The sequence below is a fragment of the Leptonotus elevatus genome, chromosome 8, assembly GCF_054856555.1.
Source record: "Leptonotus elevatus isolate MCC_2025b chromosome 8, RoL_Lele_1.0, whole genome shotgun sequence".
Taxonomy (NCBI): domain Eukaryota; kingdom Metazoa; phylum Chordata; class Actinopteri; order Syngnathiformes; family Syngnathidae; genus Leptonotus; species Leptonotus elevatus.
This window is the reverse complement of record NC_141246.1, coordinates 1897995-1915231: the sequence shown is the minus strand read 5'-3', so window position 1 is coordinate 1915231 and position 17237 is coordinate 1897995. Positions and strand designations below refer to the sequence as shown.

General features: G+C 42.6%; 1 protein-coding gene across 4 annotated transcripts in view; it reads right to left on the bottom strand.

Moving 5' to 3' along the window:
* The window catches only part of radil (Ras association and DIL domains), a 30718-nt gene extending 14175 nt beyond the window's left edge, over positions 1-16543 (bottom strand). The window contains exons 1-11 of one of the 4 annotated variants that reach the window (XM_086083269.1): positions 16162-16543; positions 12913-13004; positions 12740-12847; positions 11633-12125; positions 8562-8657; positions 6759-6874; positions 6512-6685; positions 4962-5288; positions 2731-3049; positions 1527-1657; positions 227-264 (exon numbers count right to left, since the gene is read on the bottom strand). In XM_086083269.1, coding sequence (XP_085939395.1) covers positions 227-264; positions 1527-1657; positions 2731-3049; positions 4962-5288; positions 6512-6685; positions 6759-6874; positions 8562-8657; positions 11633-12125; positions 12740-12823 — 1778 coding nt within the window. In that variant the 5' untranslated portion in view covers positions 12824-12847; positions 12913-13004; positions 16162-16543. Of the gene's footprint in view, positions 1-226; positions 265-1526; positions 1658-2730; positions 3050-4961; positions 5289-6511; positions 6686-6758; positions 6875-8561; positions 8658-11632; positions 12126-12739; positions 12851-12912; positions 13005-16161 lie in introns of all 4 variants that reach the window. The other 3 variants (XM_086083268.1, XM_086083270.1, XM_086083271.1) reach the window with 3 other exon arrangements.
* Positions 16544-17237: the final 694 nt, after the last annotated feature.

The window sequence follows — 17237 nt, the reverse complement described above, 5'->3', positions numbered from 1 at the left end:
ATTGACATGAAGCATTTCCTAGCCCCGCCCCCTAACCCCAACCATCAAAAATGATCGCCTACCCCCATTCCTTACCCTAACCTCAACCATAACCCAATGGTAGTTAAACCTGGAAAAACACGCGTGTATGGTCCCCACACTGTAGCAAAGACAAAATCACACACACACATAAGCAAGCAGGCTCGCACACACTTTTTTTATACCCGAGACGGAAAACGATACTCACTGCTGAGCTTGCTTCTGCGCTAACTCCTTTGTCTTCTCCTGCAAAGTGCGCGCACATACACACACACACACACACGCACACACACACGCAAATACACACATAAGGTCTCATTAAAGTTTAAGCAAGGAGACACTTGACCAGGGAAAAAAAACACCACCTTCATTTTGCTTGAGTGTCTCAAACTTGAAACATGATATATCCATACATTTTTTTTTATAAATATTTATTTTGTGTTAATCATGTTAATTACTTTTTTTTTTACTCATATTTCCTACACAGAATTTTTTTTATGGCCTACAGAAATCATTTGAAATTAAAAAAAATTAATAAATTTTTATTTTTTTAATATTGTTGCTGCTATATGAAAAACACTTAAGTAATTTTTTTTACATTATTTTATTTTTGTGTTTTTGGGATATCTGCATTCAGTTTTATCCCAAAAACATAAAAGTAAAAAAAAAAATGGGGGAAAATTGGGCATAAGTGTTTTTCACATAGCAGCGACGACATGTATTGTTCATATTAAAATTCATTATTCAATACAAATTTATCTAGTACTAAATTATGGAGGGCCAAAATTCAAAATAAATAAATGACTAAAAGTGAAAATAAAAACGGATATAAAAAAATATAATTTGAAAATTAAATCCAAAAAATAAATATACATGGAAATAAAATTTAAAAAAAGACATTTGTTGTTGTTTTTAATTGTGTCCAATGAAAAGTAAGTTATTTTATATATTGTAAGACAAGATGTTTTTTTTTTTTTACTGTAAACTGTCAAAAATAAATGCTAAATATTTCACAATACAATGAAAATAAAACATTGTATATTATATAAATGTTCAAATATACTCTGCATAATGTAAGACATTTGCCCTTTAAAATATATCTTTTTTTATCTTTAAAACACAAATACTATTTAATGTAAATGCCAAATTGTAGACCGTGCAGAAGATTTGTGTCATAAAGTCCAATATTGTTTGTCCGTTAAATGTTTGATTGGAATTTGTGTGGAAAGAATCTCATCACAGAGGAGGAATGTGGGACATGTGAGTCCACCCAAAAACTGATGCGTGGTTCTGGTTCCCCTGAGCAAACGGGCTGAGCTTAAGTAGCATGGAATAGAAAGGGAGAAGATCTCGAAGAAGAAGAAGAATTTGAAAAAAAAGAAGGAAAAGATTTGAGACCTTTTTTTTGCTCAGTTTGAATTGGATGTTGGAGTTTGAACTAATAAAGAAAGCACCCAAAAAAAAAAAAAAGACCAAGAATTTCGAAGTGCGCCCAACCGGCGACTGACCCAGGCCACGGTCTGGATCCGCCGGACGATCTTGAGCAGCAGTTTCCCGAAGCTTCCCGGCGGGAAAGTGGAGGCCGAATGTTGGATGCACAAACACAAAAGGTACGCCGGCGTCAGCTTGTGGTCGTCGCCTGACAACAATGACACAAACAGGACAAATGATCTTTGATGTTGTTGAGGAAAAAAAAGTCATATTCGCAAAAAATGTATGTCAGCTTCACGGTAGACTAAATTGCCTTTGATGTTTAGGAAAACGTGAACGTTAGCATTGTTAAAGACACAATTCTCTTTGATTTTCATACAATTATTCTGCCTTCTATGCCATTAAAGGTGTGAAATTTATCTAGTACTAAATTATGGAGGGCCAAAATTCAAAATAAATAAATGACTAAAAGTGAAAATAAAAACGGATATAAAAATATATAATTTGAAAATTAAATCCAAAAAATAAATATACATGAAATAAAATTTAAAAAAAATACATTTGTATTTAATTTTCGAATTATATTTTTTTATATCCGTTTTTATTTTCACTTTTAGTCATTTATGTAATCATTTATTTATTTATTTTGAATTTTGGCAGTCCTTCATACTAAATTGTCTTTGATGTTAATGAAAACGCTTACACATCGGGCGTGTCTTTGATGTTTTAAAAAAGTATGGATTGTCTTCTAATGTTTATAATGACACATTAGTGAGTAGGAAACTCTCATTGGGCTCATTGAAAACTCTAAATTGCCTTTGATGTTAATGAAAATGTATGATAGGTGCCATTAAACACTACTTTGTCTTTGATATTTACAGAAACACATTCTTTAGGTTTACTGAAGACTAATTTACGGAAAAAAAGTCAATAATTTTATTGAAGCCTCTAAATTTTCATTGATCTTAATGGCAACATATGGTAGGCTCTTTGAGGACTACAATGTCTTTGATGTTAACACAAACATATTCCGTTCATGGAGGATTCTAATAATTGCCCTTAGTTTCACTCAAGACTCCGAATTGTCTTCCATGTTTCGGATTTTTTTTTTTGATAGGTTCATTGAAGACGAGATCTTCTTTGATGTTTGCAAGAAAATGGACGTCCATTTCATTGAAGACTCTAAATTTGCTTACATTTTTAGGAAACATCAAAGAGGTTTGCAAAACTCTGAAACGTTTCTCTCCTGTGTCTGTAAAACGCGTCTGTTCGTCAAGTTACCTCCAGGTTCAATGAGGGACATGATGCGGTTGAGCAACTGGTCTTCGTGAGCCGGCTCGAACTCCAACTGCAGCTTCCGTTTCTGTCCTCTTCCTCCGTCCGTCCCGGGCCCCGTCCCGCCGCCGCGAGGTTTGACGGGGTGCGGCCTGAAGCTGCGTCGCGCCGGCGCCGGCGCCGTCATGGCGGCCGGCCTGTCTTTGAGCACTGAGCCGCACACCTTGCACGTGCCGCCCTCCTCCGGCCCGCCGTCATAGAGCTGGCCCAGGCTGCGGAGACGTGCCAGGGTCTGGGCGGGCAGAGGCTTGGCGCCCGTGGGGTCCTTGGACCAGGAGGATCGACGATGACAAAAAGCGCATTGAAATCATGACCTTTAGCATTTCTAAAACTAATGCTAAAACAAAAAAATGCCAAACTATTCTTCGCTAATTGTATTCACATAAGCCACCAAATGACCAAATCAACTTACTGAATGTTCTTTTGCCAAAAAACACCTCATAGTCCTACAAATCCAATCCAATTTCATCAAAACAGTAAATGGAGTGTACTTGTATAGCACTTTATCTTTATCAAAGCTATATTCAGGACACCTGCATATGTTGCTACTAGCCTCATCCACGCTGGCGCTAAGCTAATTCGTCTCTCAGGTTCAGTGGCAAAGTTTGCAAACTCTTTTGTTTGTTGATAGTACGACATTAGCAAGCTAAAGCGAAGCGTTAGTGTTAGAGTAGACAATATTAAGTATTGTACTCTTTGCGTGTTCAATTAACTGAATGGTGAGATCCTGGTGAAGAAGTCCCTTTGCAAAGGTATTATAATTATCAGAAGCTTCTGATGACAAAAGCTGACGACACTGAAGCCGTGTTCCATCAGATTGTGTCCTCGGCTCTCCGGCACATCATTATTTATTCAAAAGTGGGTGAATACGAAAAGTCTCCTCCCATCAGCCCACAATACATTTGTTTACAACTCAGTAAAAACAAGAGAATTCCTCTCTCCTCCCTTCTGCAAGTTCCCATAGCTATAAATCAGATTAGAGAAAAACAATAATCAGCCTGTGCCTCCCTTTCCGACAGAGACAGGTACCAGACACATACACTCCCTTATTTTCTCAGGAGTGTGAGACAGATACAATAGACAATCCCATTCATTGAGCTCCACAGCTATAACTAAATCCAAAACGGCTAAAATATAAATTGAAACTGAAAAACAATGTTAATAACTTAACATTAGCCAGCCAAAAATTCTCGTTGCTAGGATGGCGTTAGCTGGCCAACTGCGAAGCGTTAGCCAACCAAATATTTCTGACTTTAGCATGACGTTGCTAGCATGGCGTTAGCCAGCCAACAGCGAAGCGATAGCGGCCAAACATTTCTATTGCTAGCATGGCGTTAGCCTGCCAACAGCGAGGCATTAGCCGGCCAAATATTTGCGTTGCTAGCACGACGCTACCTGGTGAAGAGAATCTTCTGTTTCAATTTAATAAGAACTGTTTGGATTTAGTCATAACAATTGTAATAATGTGACCAAACGTTTGAAGATTCTTCCTTCCACATTTGATCACTTAATTAGCCATCTGTTTCGGGGGAGAAAATGTGTCATAATCAATTCCTTTGTAAAGTTTCATTATGTCTACAAAAGTGCCAGGATGTCTGGCAAACTGTGTTTGCGCCTGGTTGATCAGCTGCGGGGGGGCCGGATCGTGGCCGGGCAATGTTTACATATCAATTGACCATTTGTTATTGTCTTGAGACTCAAGAGGGCAGAGCAAGGGGAGGGGGCTTAAGGGCAGCAAAACAGGAAGAGGAAGGGGAGGGGCTTTTTGGGATGCTGAAAGTATAAGGGCGACTGCAAGTTTGGTCACACATGGGCTTCTGTCCAGAAATTTCTAAATAAAATAAAACCTTCGAAGGAACTGTTCACCGATCTCAACTCTGATTCTGAAAACAACATTACGAACACGCGGAAAACATAAGGATCGTTTTCCAATGATGTTAGCTGTAGCCAACCAGCAGCAAGGCATTAGCTGGCCAAATAATCCCATTGCGAGGATGGCGTTAGGCCGTTAGCTGACCAACAGCGAGGCGTTAGCTGTAGCTGGCCAACAGTAAGGCATAAGATGGGTTCTGACCCGAATGGGGGCAATTCTGATTCGGCGTTGGTTTTCAACAGCCAATCGGCTACTCAATTCGAGTCGCCGCCGATTAGCGCGCAACCCTGCTTTATGAGCTTGCCTTGTACAGGAAGATGTAGTGTGCACCGAAGGAGAGCAGGTCGCCATGGCGTAGCGCGGTGGAGCGCTCGCAGCGGGAGAAGTTGACAAGCACGGTGGCGTCGAGGACGGGTTCCACCGCCACGCAGGACGAGCGCTGTGGGGCGTCCGGCTCCGGCTCCGGCTCCGGCTCGTCCGCCGCGGTCTGGCGGTGCGGGGCGGGAACGCGGCGCAGGCGGCAGTGAAGCGGCAGGACGTCGGGGGAGAAGAGGCAGATGTTGGGACGGGCCGACGGCGTCTCCTGGCCCACCGTGTGCTGCTCGCGGTTCAACAGGTACACCAGGCAGTCCTGGAACAGGCACGCAGAACAATTGGAGTGTCTCTGATGTGGACAAACACACGCTGGACCCGTCATTGGATTTGAAGTTGACAACAACACAACTTTGACTGGTTGCTGTCTTTGACGGTTACAAAACGTGTTTAAATGGATCCAATAACGAAGATTCTAAATTGTCTTTGATGTTTCCAATAATGCAAAACTGCTGAACAGCAATCGTTTTGTGCATTTTTTCATAAAAATCAACTCTTAACTTAATATAATTGAGGTACTGTTTGTCCTGCATATCATTGCAAATCTGCAACAACTAAATTAGACCTAATGAATGAATGTTGCAAGGCCAACTCAGAGCCGCATATCGAGATAATTTGGTCAACTCAGTTTCGGCAGGGTAACAAGATGGCGTCCATGCGCCACAGCGTAGTACCGCTGTGACTGGTCAACTGCTGGTCACATGTATGGACGCCATGTTGTTACCATGCTGAAACCGAGTTGGGCAAACAGCTGTGGCCCAACTAAACAATGTCTGACATCTAGTGGTGAATGATGATATTACAACTTAAAACTAGTTCGGCACCCGTGAATTCACATATTTGTGTATTTTTCCAATATGGTTTTAAAATTGTTTATAGTTTTTTCTTTTCCCTGAATTTTTTTCCACATTTGCCATTGGAAAAAAGAAAATAAATAATAATTTAAAAATCAATAATTAATAATTTAAAAAGGAGATATTTTTTTTAAATAATTTTTTTATCAATCAAGGGGCCTTTCAGAGTGTGGTCGGAGGGCCACATCCTCTAAACCAGGATTCATCAATTCCGGTCCTCGAGGTCCGGAGTCATTCAGATTTTAGATAACACACCTGATTCATATAATCCGCTCATCGCATGCCTGATAACAGTTTCAGTATCAGGTGTGCTGGTAGGTGGAAACATCTCGAACCTGAAGGACTCCGGACCTCGAGGACCGGAATTGATGAACCCTTGCTTTAAACTGCCCAAAAACAATCCATGTGTGTTAAGAGTCTAAATTGTCTTTGATGTTAGCAAATCATGTCAAGTTTGTCTTGAACACTCAAAAAGTGACTCAAAATGATTTTTTGAAGATGATCTAATTGAAGACCCTAAATTGTCTTGTTGTTTACAATAACATTGAGACTCTAACGAAAAACTCACACAAGTCCAACAACATCATTTCCGTCCCACTTTTCCTGCTTTGGTTTTGTCCCGCCTCACCTGTTTGTTGTACCCCTGAAGCAACAGGAGGTGCGGCGACTGGTAGAGGGAGTGGCGCACACCACCCTGCCCGGCGGCATCCTCCTTGCGCCGCCCGCCGGACGACGCCTCTCGACCCCGGTACGGCCCGGGAAGGGTGGAGTAGTAACGTTTGGGCTCGTCGCCCACCGCCAACTTCATGCGCGCGCACACGAGAGAGAGACGTCAAGATGATTGACAGCTGGCAAGACGCCCGTCAAGGTCCCACCTGGTTGAGGCTGGTCTCGCTGAGGCTGCGGCACAGGGACGAGTTGCTGGAACGAGGCAAGGTCAGCGCCCCCTTGGCCCGGTTCCTCTGCAGCTTGCGGGCCTGAGCATTGATGTCTAAACAAAGAGCAAGACGAGAAACAATAAGAAAGACCACAGACCCCTAAAAAAAAAAAAAAAGACGAGCTTTAAATTGGAGCGTTCAAGGCTTTAAAGACAAACATGTTGCAGCGAAAAAGGATGCGGCAGCTAACGTTAGCGTCAACAAACAGCTGTTTCCGTTGATCGAGTTTGTCGTAAAACAACAAGAAAAAAAAAGAATAAAAACATGAAACGGGAAAAATTATCCCCTTCATTTAAATCCGCCAGAAACATGAAACGCGAAAAACGATGAAACTAAGAGAAGCCATGGCTTTGTTATTAGCCTTGTTTTTAGCATTAGCAGTCCACAGAGTACGCGTTCTTGTACTGTCAAAAAATGTGAAACGTTTCCGCACACATATGGCGAAACCTGAAACAATAATAAACAATAGAACGCTAAACCAAAAAAAAATAAGGAAACAACTAAATGAAGCCAAGCAAATTGCGTTGATGTTCGCCTTGTTTTTAGCATTAGCATTTTTGTCACGCAATGAAAAACAACACAATTTACGTGAAAATGCTGTTCGCAAAACGGCGATACGAGAAGCAGCGATACGTGGCAAGCTGAATGAAAGAGACGCACATAGCATTGTTATTAGCCTCGTTTTTAGCATTAGCATTTCTGACGTACGATGGAAAATGTTGCTCGTAAAATGGCGATACATAAAATGGTGATACGTAAAATGGCGATGTGTAAGATGATACGAGAAGCAGCGATACGTGACAAGCTGAATGAAAGAGACGCACATAGCATTGTTATTAGCCTCGTTTTTAGCATTAGCATTTCTGACGTACGATGAAAAATGTTGCTCGTAAAATGGCGATACATAAAATGGTGATACGTAAAATGGCGATGTGTAAGATGATACGAGAAAAAGCGATACGTGGCAAGGTGAATGAAAGAGACGCACATAGCATTGTTATTAGCCTCGTTTTTAGCATTAGCATTTCTGACGTACGATGAAAAATGTTGCTCGTAAAAATGGCGATACATAAAATGGTGATACGTAAAATGGCGATGTGTAAGATGATACGAGAAAAAGCGATACGTGGCAAGGTGAACAGAAGAGAAGCACATAGCACTGTTATTAGCCTCGTTTTTAGCATTAGCATTTCTGACGTACGATGAAAAATGTTGCTCGTAAAATGGCGATACATAAAATGGTGATACGTAAAATGGCGATGTGTAAGATGATACGAGAAAAAGCGATACGTGGCAAGGTGAACAGAAGAGAAGCACATAGCATTGTTATTAGCCTTGTTATTAGCGTTAGCATTCCAAGTCCATAGACTGCGGCAATGCTTTCCTCTTTTTGTCATAAACCGTGAAACAACAAAATGTGGGGAAAAAAACGACACGTGTGACGACACCGGACAGACACAACAAAGTGAAAATGCTGCCTTTTGGTTTTGTTGTTGATTTGTTTTGACAGCTGGCGGCATTTTGAAAGCATGCGACCGACACCCACAGCTCTCGGCATCCGGTCTTTTCCTCTTTTCTTTTTTTGCCCTTTTCATACCACTCATGCATTGACCAATGAGGTAATGGATGAGACGGCAACAGGAAGAAGACACATACATTTGATGTGAAAGGAAAAGGGGGCGGGCAGGTTGGTCTCCATGGCGATGACTGACAGCCGGCCTACCTGAGGCCAGTCCCCACCTTTGGAGCCCGACTGAGCAGCCCGAGCCGACCGCAGAGGGGAGCTCCTGTGCATGCGACCCATTAGAGCCACCAGGAACTGGGGGGCTTTGGGCCCTACAGCGGGGGGGGGGGGGGGGGGGGGGGTTCAGAGGCTGAGAAAACACACAACCCCTCCGCCAAAAAGATCACAACAGTACACACACGCCGGCATGCACTTACTTGTTAGTAGTGCGACAAAACAGGAAACACCGTCAAACAGAGGACCAAATATGGTCAGAGTAGAGCTTTGACAACTGAGACACTTCCTGTGTCTTTTTCAACCTTGGTTCTTGAGACTTTTTTGTGGCTCCACTCATGATAGACATGCCTACCAAACTTCATGTCCTGAAATTCAACTGGATTTGGCGGCTGAATTTTTCACCCAGAGAAAAAACTCAACAGAGGGCCTGTCGAAAAGACCCATGAGAAATGGAGAAATTGGCAGACTGGGTTTTTTTTGGGGGGGACATGATTCCATGAGTCTTTTTTGCGGGTCTATGAATTTTCCTAAGTTGCTTTGTAGGTTGGAAAAAAAAATACCATAGTGAGAATGATCAAATCTAATGTCAGGACCCCTGAAAATGGCCAAAATGGCAGACTTTTTGGGCCTTGGTATTGGTATTCATTTTTTTGACTTTTTTTGTGGGTTTACTCGTAATAAATATGTATAACAACATTTAATGTGCGTGATTTATCATCAAATCAAATGTTTCCGTTGGAAATGGCCAAAATGGAAGATTTCCAGTGTTTTTGGGCATGGGTTCTTGAGACTTTTTTTGTGGGTCTACTTATGATAAACACGTCTACCAAATGTCATATTCCTCAATAAAGATGGTTTAGTTGGCTTTTTTTTTTTTTTTTTTTTCATTCTTTGGGGGAATTGCCAAAATTGCGGTCTTCTTCTGTGTTTTGGGGCATGTCTTCTTGAGACTTTTTTTGTGGGTTTACTTATGATAAACACGTCTACCAAATGTCATATTCCTCAATAAAGATGGTTTAGTTGGCTGTTTTTTTTTTTTTTTTACATTCTTTGGGGGAATTGCCAAAATTGCGGTCTTCTTCTGTGTTTTGGGGCATGTCTTCTTGAGACTTTTTTTGTGGGGCTGCTCATAACAGACATGTCTACCAAATGTAATGGTTGAACTGCCTTCATCGGGTAAATTTTTTCTAAAACCCCAAGGGCGCTAACAAACCAAAATGGCAGACTTCCTGTGCATTTTTGGGGTATGCCTCCTTGAGACTTTTTTTGCGGCTCTACTCATGATAGACATGCCGACCAAATTTCATGTCCTGAAATTCAACTGGATTTGGCGGCTGAATTTTTCACCCAGAGAAAAAACTCAACAGAGGGCCTGTCGAAAAGACCCATGAGAAATGGAGAAATTGGCAGATTGGTTTTTTTTGGGGGGGACATGGTTCCATGAGTCTTTTTTGTGGGTCTATGAATTTTCCTAAGTTGCTTTGTAGGTTGGAAAAAAAAATACCATAGTGAGAATGATCAAATCTAATGTCAGGACCCCTGAAAATGGCCAAAATGGCAGACTTTTGGGGCCTTGGTATTGGTATTAATTTTTTAGACTTTTTTTGTGGGTTTACTCGTAATAAATATGTATAACAACATTTAATGTGCGTGATTTATCATCAAATCAAATGTTTCCGTTGGAAATGGCCAAAATGGAAGATTTCCAGAGTGTTTTTGGGCATGGGTTCTTGAGATTTTTTTGGTGGGTCTACTTATGATAAACACGTCCACCAAATGTCATATTCCTCAATAAAGATGGTTTAGTTGGCTGTTTTTTTTTTTTTTTTTTTACATTCTTTGGGGGAATTGCCAAAATTGCGGTCTTCTTCTGTGTTTTGGGGCATGTCTTCTTGAGACTTTTTTTGTGGGTCTACTTATGATAAACACGTCTACCAAATGTCATATTCCTCAATAAAGATGGTTTAGTTGGCTGGTTTTTTTTTTTTTTTTAACATTCTTTGGGGGAATTGCCAAAATTGCGGTCTTCTTCTGTGTTTTGGGGCATGTCTTCTTGAGACATTTTTTGTGGGGCTGCTCATAACAGACATGTCTACCAAATGTAATGGTTGAACTGCCTTCATCGGGTAAATTATTTCTAAAACCCCAAGGGCGCTATCAAACCAAAATGGCAGACTTCCTCTGCATTTTTTGGGTATGCCTCCTTGAGACTTTTTTGCGGCTCTACTCATGATAGACATGCCTACCAAACTTCATGTCCTGAAATTCAACTGGATTTGGCGGCTGAATTTTTCACCCAGAGAAAAAACTCAACAGAGGGCCTGTCGAAAAGACCCATGAGAAATGGAGAAATTGGCAGACTGGGTTTTTTTTGGGGGGGGACATGGTTCCATGAGTCTTTTTTGTGGGTCTATGAATTTTCCTAAGTTGCTTTGTAGGTTGGAAAAAAAAATACCATAGTGAGAATGATCAAATCTAATGTCAGGACCCCTGAAAATGGCCAAAATGGCAGACTTTTTGGGCCTTAGTATTAATTTTTTTGACTTTTTTTGTGGGTTTACTCGTAATAAATATGTATAACAACATTTAATGGCCGTGATTTATCATCAAATCAAATGTTTCCGTTGGAAATGGCCAAAATGGAAGATTTCCAGAGTGTTTTTGGGCATGGGTTCTTGAGATTTTTTTGGTGGGTCTACTTATGATAAACACGTCTACCAAATGTCATATTCCTCAATAAAGATGGTTTAGTTGGCTGTTTTTTTTTTTACAGTCTTTGGGGGAATTGCCAAAATTGTGGTCTTCTTCTGTGTTTTGGGGCATGTCTTCTTGAGACTTTTTTTGTGGGGCTGCTCATAACAGACATGTCTACCAAATGTAATGGTTGAACTGCCTTCATCGGGTAAATTATTTCTAAAACCCCAAGGGCGCTATCAAACCAAAATGGCAGACTTCCTCTGCATTTTTGGGGTATTCCTCCTTGAGACTTTTTTTGCGGCTCCACTCATGATAGACATGCCTACCAAACTTCATGATGCGTGCGTTTTTGTCCGTGTGTGCGTATGCTGACCGGCCGTGACGGTGTCCTTCTCCTTGGCGTTGAGTTCGTCCACCTCAGCCCTCCTCCGAAGCTCAAAGCGTCTGGCGTGTCCCTCCCGAGGTTTCCACAACTCCTGCAGCAGCAGCGGCTTCTCGTTGTCGCCGAGCGCCCGCAGGCACTCGGTCCGCCACACGCCGCCGACCCCGTCCAGGCGTCCGATCACGTCGCACAGGACGTACGAGTGGGAGGCCTCCTTGTTGAGCGAGTAGCGCTCCAGCGCCTCCTTGACCAGCTCCTGCGCGCTGGAGCGGGGCGTGGCCAGGACGCTCTTGTAGTTGGCGCCGGCGCAGATCTCGTCGCCGAAGATCTTCAGGACGCCCGGCGCCGAGCTTTGGGTGGAGAGCTCGGCCGGGTCGTCCTCCGGTCGCTCCGGGGGCTCGGTCGTGGAGCGCCGGTCGCCGCGCGTGTTCGTCCCCGCTTCGGCCGCGACGCGGTCGCGGTAGCTCAGCGTGCGGTACAGGACCTGCCGGACGCACACGCCGCGGCGAGTTCAGGACCTTGGAGCGCTTTTTAATTAGGGGTGGGAATCTTTGACTGTCTCACGATTCGATTCCGATTTTGGGGCCTGCGATTCGATTCAGAATCGATTTTCGATTCGGGGCGATTCTTGTTTGGAAATTATTTGATTGACAATGATTTCTGCTCCAATTTATAGATGTGCAAAGAATCGTCATGATCTACTCCAGTCTGACTCGCTAATGCTAATTAGCGCGCTACTCACGGCACTTTTATTACTCGAAAGAACAGCTATTCATGTGTGTGTGTGTGTGTGTGTGTGTGTGTGGTCTTGTTTTTGTGACAAAGTGGGGCCAACATTCCGGGATTTCACAGAGCTGTGGGGCCATTTTGCTGGGCCCCACAAGTTTAGACCTCTTGTTGAGGGTCAAGACTTGGTTTTAGAGATTATGTTTGAATTGGGTTATTGTTGAGGTTAGGGTAAGGAATAGGGGTAAGCAATCATTTTTTGATGGTTGAGGTTAGTGGGCGGGGCTAGGAAATGCACTATGTCAACGAGATGGCCCCACAAAGATAGTAAAACAAACTTGTGTGTGTTTGTGTGTGTGTGTGCGTGCGTACCTGCGTAAAGGTCCGGCTCTGGCGCTTTAGTCGGCTCTTGGAGGGCAGGGACATACTTGCCCCGGAGGAAGAACCGTAAAACATTTTTGCGCCGTCGGTTCGATCACACTGCTGGTGACACACATACACGAGTGACACACATTTGTGTGGGGCGTGTGTGCGTGTGTGCGTACCTTGTGATAAGTTCAGTTGCAGGTAATGAATCTCAGATGCTCTTTTAATGACATTTCATTCCCCAAGGCAAATTTTCTCTTTGGCTGTTGAGCTGAAACATTGAATTGATTCATTAAACAAAGGAAAAAAGTTGTTCCTTTTTTTTTTTGTACACCAGCACTGAATGATGCTATTTTTACAAAGCCACAAAATAGTAATTTGAGACCTCAAAAGTTTTAATTGTGGCCACAATATACTAAATAGGTGGACATGAAATGCTCATTTGTGGGTTTAAAATGATTCCCTTGAACAACGTGGATGCCTGGGTGAGCAAATGGAGTGCACCTTTTCAAGAAACTGATGTCTTCTCCCTGTAATTTAGCAGTTCTACGGAAGATTTGCTCCATTTGCTGATCCAGCTGTCTCGGAATGACATCAGTATACTATTTGTGGCCACAAAATGCAAATGTGGTTGTTTAAAAAATAAAAAAAAATTCCCTTAACAACTCGCAGGTCTACGTAAGTAATCTTCACCATTTCAGGGCAAAAGGTGCGCTTCATTTGCTTACATAGCTGTCCAGGAATTACATTCATATTATTTTCATTTTGCACACACATTATGCCAAACAATTATTTTGTGCGCACTTCATATCTAATTTGTAGCCACAAATTAGCATGTTGTGTGCACATTATATCGATATTGTGGCTGTAATTTCATTTCTTTTTTTCCCCCATATCATGTCTGGGGCTCTGTACGTGCGCGCGCGTGTATGTGTGTGCGTGCGTGCGTGTGTGTGTGTGTGTAACGCAGCGTAAACACCATCTTGTGGGTCACCAAGGCAAAATGGAGGCCATTTGTGTGCGTGCGTGGGTGGGAGGGGTTTGCCGTCCCCGGGTTTGAGTTAACTGCGGCCAAGTAGCCAGATTAGCGTGGATTAGCAGGCATTTAAAATAGTCACGTTATCCGGGCAGCAGGAACGCTTGCGGAGTCAGCGCCAACAACACCTCCGCCACTCCCCTGCCCCGCCCCCAACCCCCTTTTTTGAGAGCGCCCAGACGCATTCAGGGACTCGCTACTGCGAATAATAGCAGGCACGACGAGAATGCTGAACTCTCAGCATTCGCACCCGAAAGGTGTTTTGGTTGCACAATTGGGTCGGTGGGAAGGATTTTGTTGCGCAAACATGTCGATGTATTTAGCATTACTGCGAGTACGTGACTCTCGCAATAATTCCCTCACTAAAAGTCGCGCCAATGCGAATGATCACCTCTCGGCATTCACAGCGTTTCATGCACCCGTGTGAATGCTCCACTCTCTCAGCATTTTGACCTAGTGGCAGTTATGTGAATGATTGACGTTCAAATAATCCTTCCGCATTACACAAATAGCAGCAATCGTATCATATGTTTCGATGCGTCGTCCCAAATGCGAATGTCCAATTCTCAGTATTTGCGTTACAAAGGGTTTTAAATGCAAAAACTAATGTCAATTCCTTCAGCATTCCCACATTTGAAGATTCACTGGCAAGTCTTTCAGCATTCACTCGATGATGGTTGCGAATGCTTGGCTCAAAAATCGCCCGACAAAGAGTTGCCACAAACGCAACTCTGACACTGTGAATTCTTCATTCTCAGCATTCGCACAGTTTTTGGTGCACAATTAATAATACATCACTCTCTCAGCATTCACGCCATAGAAGGGGTTTAAAGGTCCGATGCAAGTACATACAATTTTTCTCCCACTGACGTAGGTCAGAATTAATCTGTGATTTGGTTTAAATCTGACGTATCAGTTTGTTTTTCACAACAGCAGTCGTGCTCAACTGTCAGCATTCACACGTTGTGCCGCACCGTCAGTGTGATTTCTTAACTCTCAGCATTCGTAGCATGAAGGGTTTGGATGCACAATAACATCCGTGTGAATTCTTGAATTGAGGTTTTAGACATTCCACTCTCAGCATTCACAGTTATTTGAGGTATTTCCTGCACACTAGAATTTGTGGACAGCAATATTTTAATATCGTAATGCAACAGTCGCAGTTTAGTGAATGCTCAACTCTCAGCATTCACACTGTAAAGTGTTTGGACGCGCAGCGGTGTCAGTGGTAATTGATGACTCGGCGTGGTAGAGATCAGCGTCGTCTCAGCATTCATTCAATGTTCTGACACGTACAGTTGGAGCTGTCGTGTAAAAGCTTGAATCTCAGCATTAACCCAATAGAGGGTTTTAATGCACAGCAATGTCAGTTCTTTCAGCAGCCTCACAGACTTGACATGACTACGTTTTTTTATTTATTTTATTTTTTTTAGCATTCATTAAAAAAAATGTTGTGACAATTTAATGGATGTTTTAACACTGTCAACGTTTTGTGGATGCTCACCTCGCACTGATGTGGAGAGGGCGTGGCCTGCTGGTTATGCTCATCTCACAGCATTTACACAGTTAGCGTTTTGACTTCGTAGCAGTCATGCGAATGTTTTACTCTCAGCATTGATATTATTAAGTGATTTTGATGTGCAACAGTGTCACTGTAATTTCTTTTTTTCATTTGATGCATTCAGCACTCGTCTTTCAGCATTCACTCAATAAAGGTTGTGAAAATATGAATGCTTACGCCATCATTCAACACGTCAACCACGTCAGTGTGAATTCAGCATTAATGGGACGCCTTCACTGTCTCAGCATGAATTTAATCAACGTTTTGAGATGGCAGCGGTTCGTGTGAATGCTTGACTCTCAGCATTCACACGAACTGCTGTAAACGATTTTAGCACTCCCCCACTTTTCGAGCAGGGTGTTCATGTTCAGCTTTACTGCGTATTGTGAGTACATGACTCTCTTTCGGCATTCACGCAACACAGGGGTGCAGCAATTCGAACCTCGACTCAATACATTCCCACCATAAAATATTTTTAAAGGTGTTTTACGCTTGCGATAACCAAAATGTCTCTGCATGCATTCATTCGATGTTTTTGACACACCGGGTTTCGATCGTGCACGCGATTGCTGGTCACTCAGCATTCGCGCCATTTAAAGGCTTTCTCTCTTTTCCTCGCTATGTTGACCCGATGGTCGCTCGTGGCAACCAGCGGAGCGACGCACCGCGGCGGCCAATTGCTCCGAAATGAATCCGCCGACCGGGCGTCTTGCTCGGCGGAGGCGGCGACGGTAGCAGCACCGATGCGGTCTTCCCGGACCAGCAGGTGTGATCAAGTACGCCGCCAGCCTCCGTCGTGAAAAAAAATAAAATAAAATACTTGTTACGCACCTCACAAGTGGGACGTTTTACAGCAGGTGGATCAAATAGAAGCAAAAAGTTGCCGTGGTGGTCCTCCGCCGGTGGGGGTCTGCAATGCGCGGCTCCATGATGCTCGAGGGTCCTCCGAGGCTTCTCATTCCGCTCCCCCCCCCCGACTTTCCCTCGAAATGACGGAAGGAGGGATAACAATTCCGCAAAACAGCTCTGTCAACTCGGGCACCGAGCAGCCGCGGTGATCCCCCCCCGGCTCGGTGCGTACATCTCAGCCGCCTGGCCGGCAATGCCCACTGGCTCCCGGCTAACCGCATTCCACCGTCGGCGGCAGGCTGAACCGAGCGGTGACGGAAATAGCCGAATGCACCTCGATATGCAGGTTGAGTGCACGCGGAGACAGCAGCCTCTGGTGGACCATAGCGGTATTGCACGGAAACCTTATTATCAGTACTGATTATTATTTCTTTAAAACATTTTTTTTTGAAGCAGGTTGGTACAGCGCGTGGCCATTAAGTGCAAAAAGCAACCGCAATTTTTCTATGAAAAATACTTACATTTTAAAATGAAACATTTTTATGATTTTTTTTCTTAATGAAAATAAATATGCGAATAAAACTGCAAATTATATATATATATTTTTTCTGATTCATTTGATTTGTCTTGCACATGTATGCAGCCTGTTTTGTCTCTGTAATGTCTATTGCCCCCTCTTTTTTTATCATAATTATCCATTTTCCATTTCATGAACTAGAAAATGTTTTTAAATGATCTTTATTACATTATTTTGCGGAGCATTTTTTTATATTAAAAATATAATATACAATTCAGATATAAAACAATATATATATATATGTACAGTATATCATATGTATTATAACATTCATTTGTTAATTATATGATTTTTTTTCTGTTGATGAAGTAGGCTAATACTCCCAATGGGCTGGTTTATTTTAATAATAATTTTAGTTATTAGGCTATTTAAGGGATCATAATCAATATAATAAATTAAAATGAAAACACATGAATAAAACAAAAATGTTCTGATATGAAATGCCTGTTTTGTTGTTAATTAAAAATGTTCATAAAGCTGA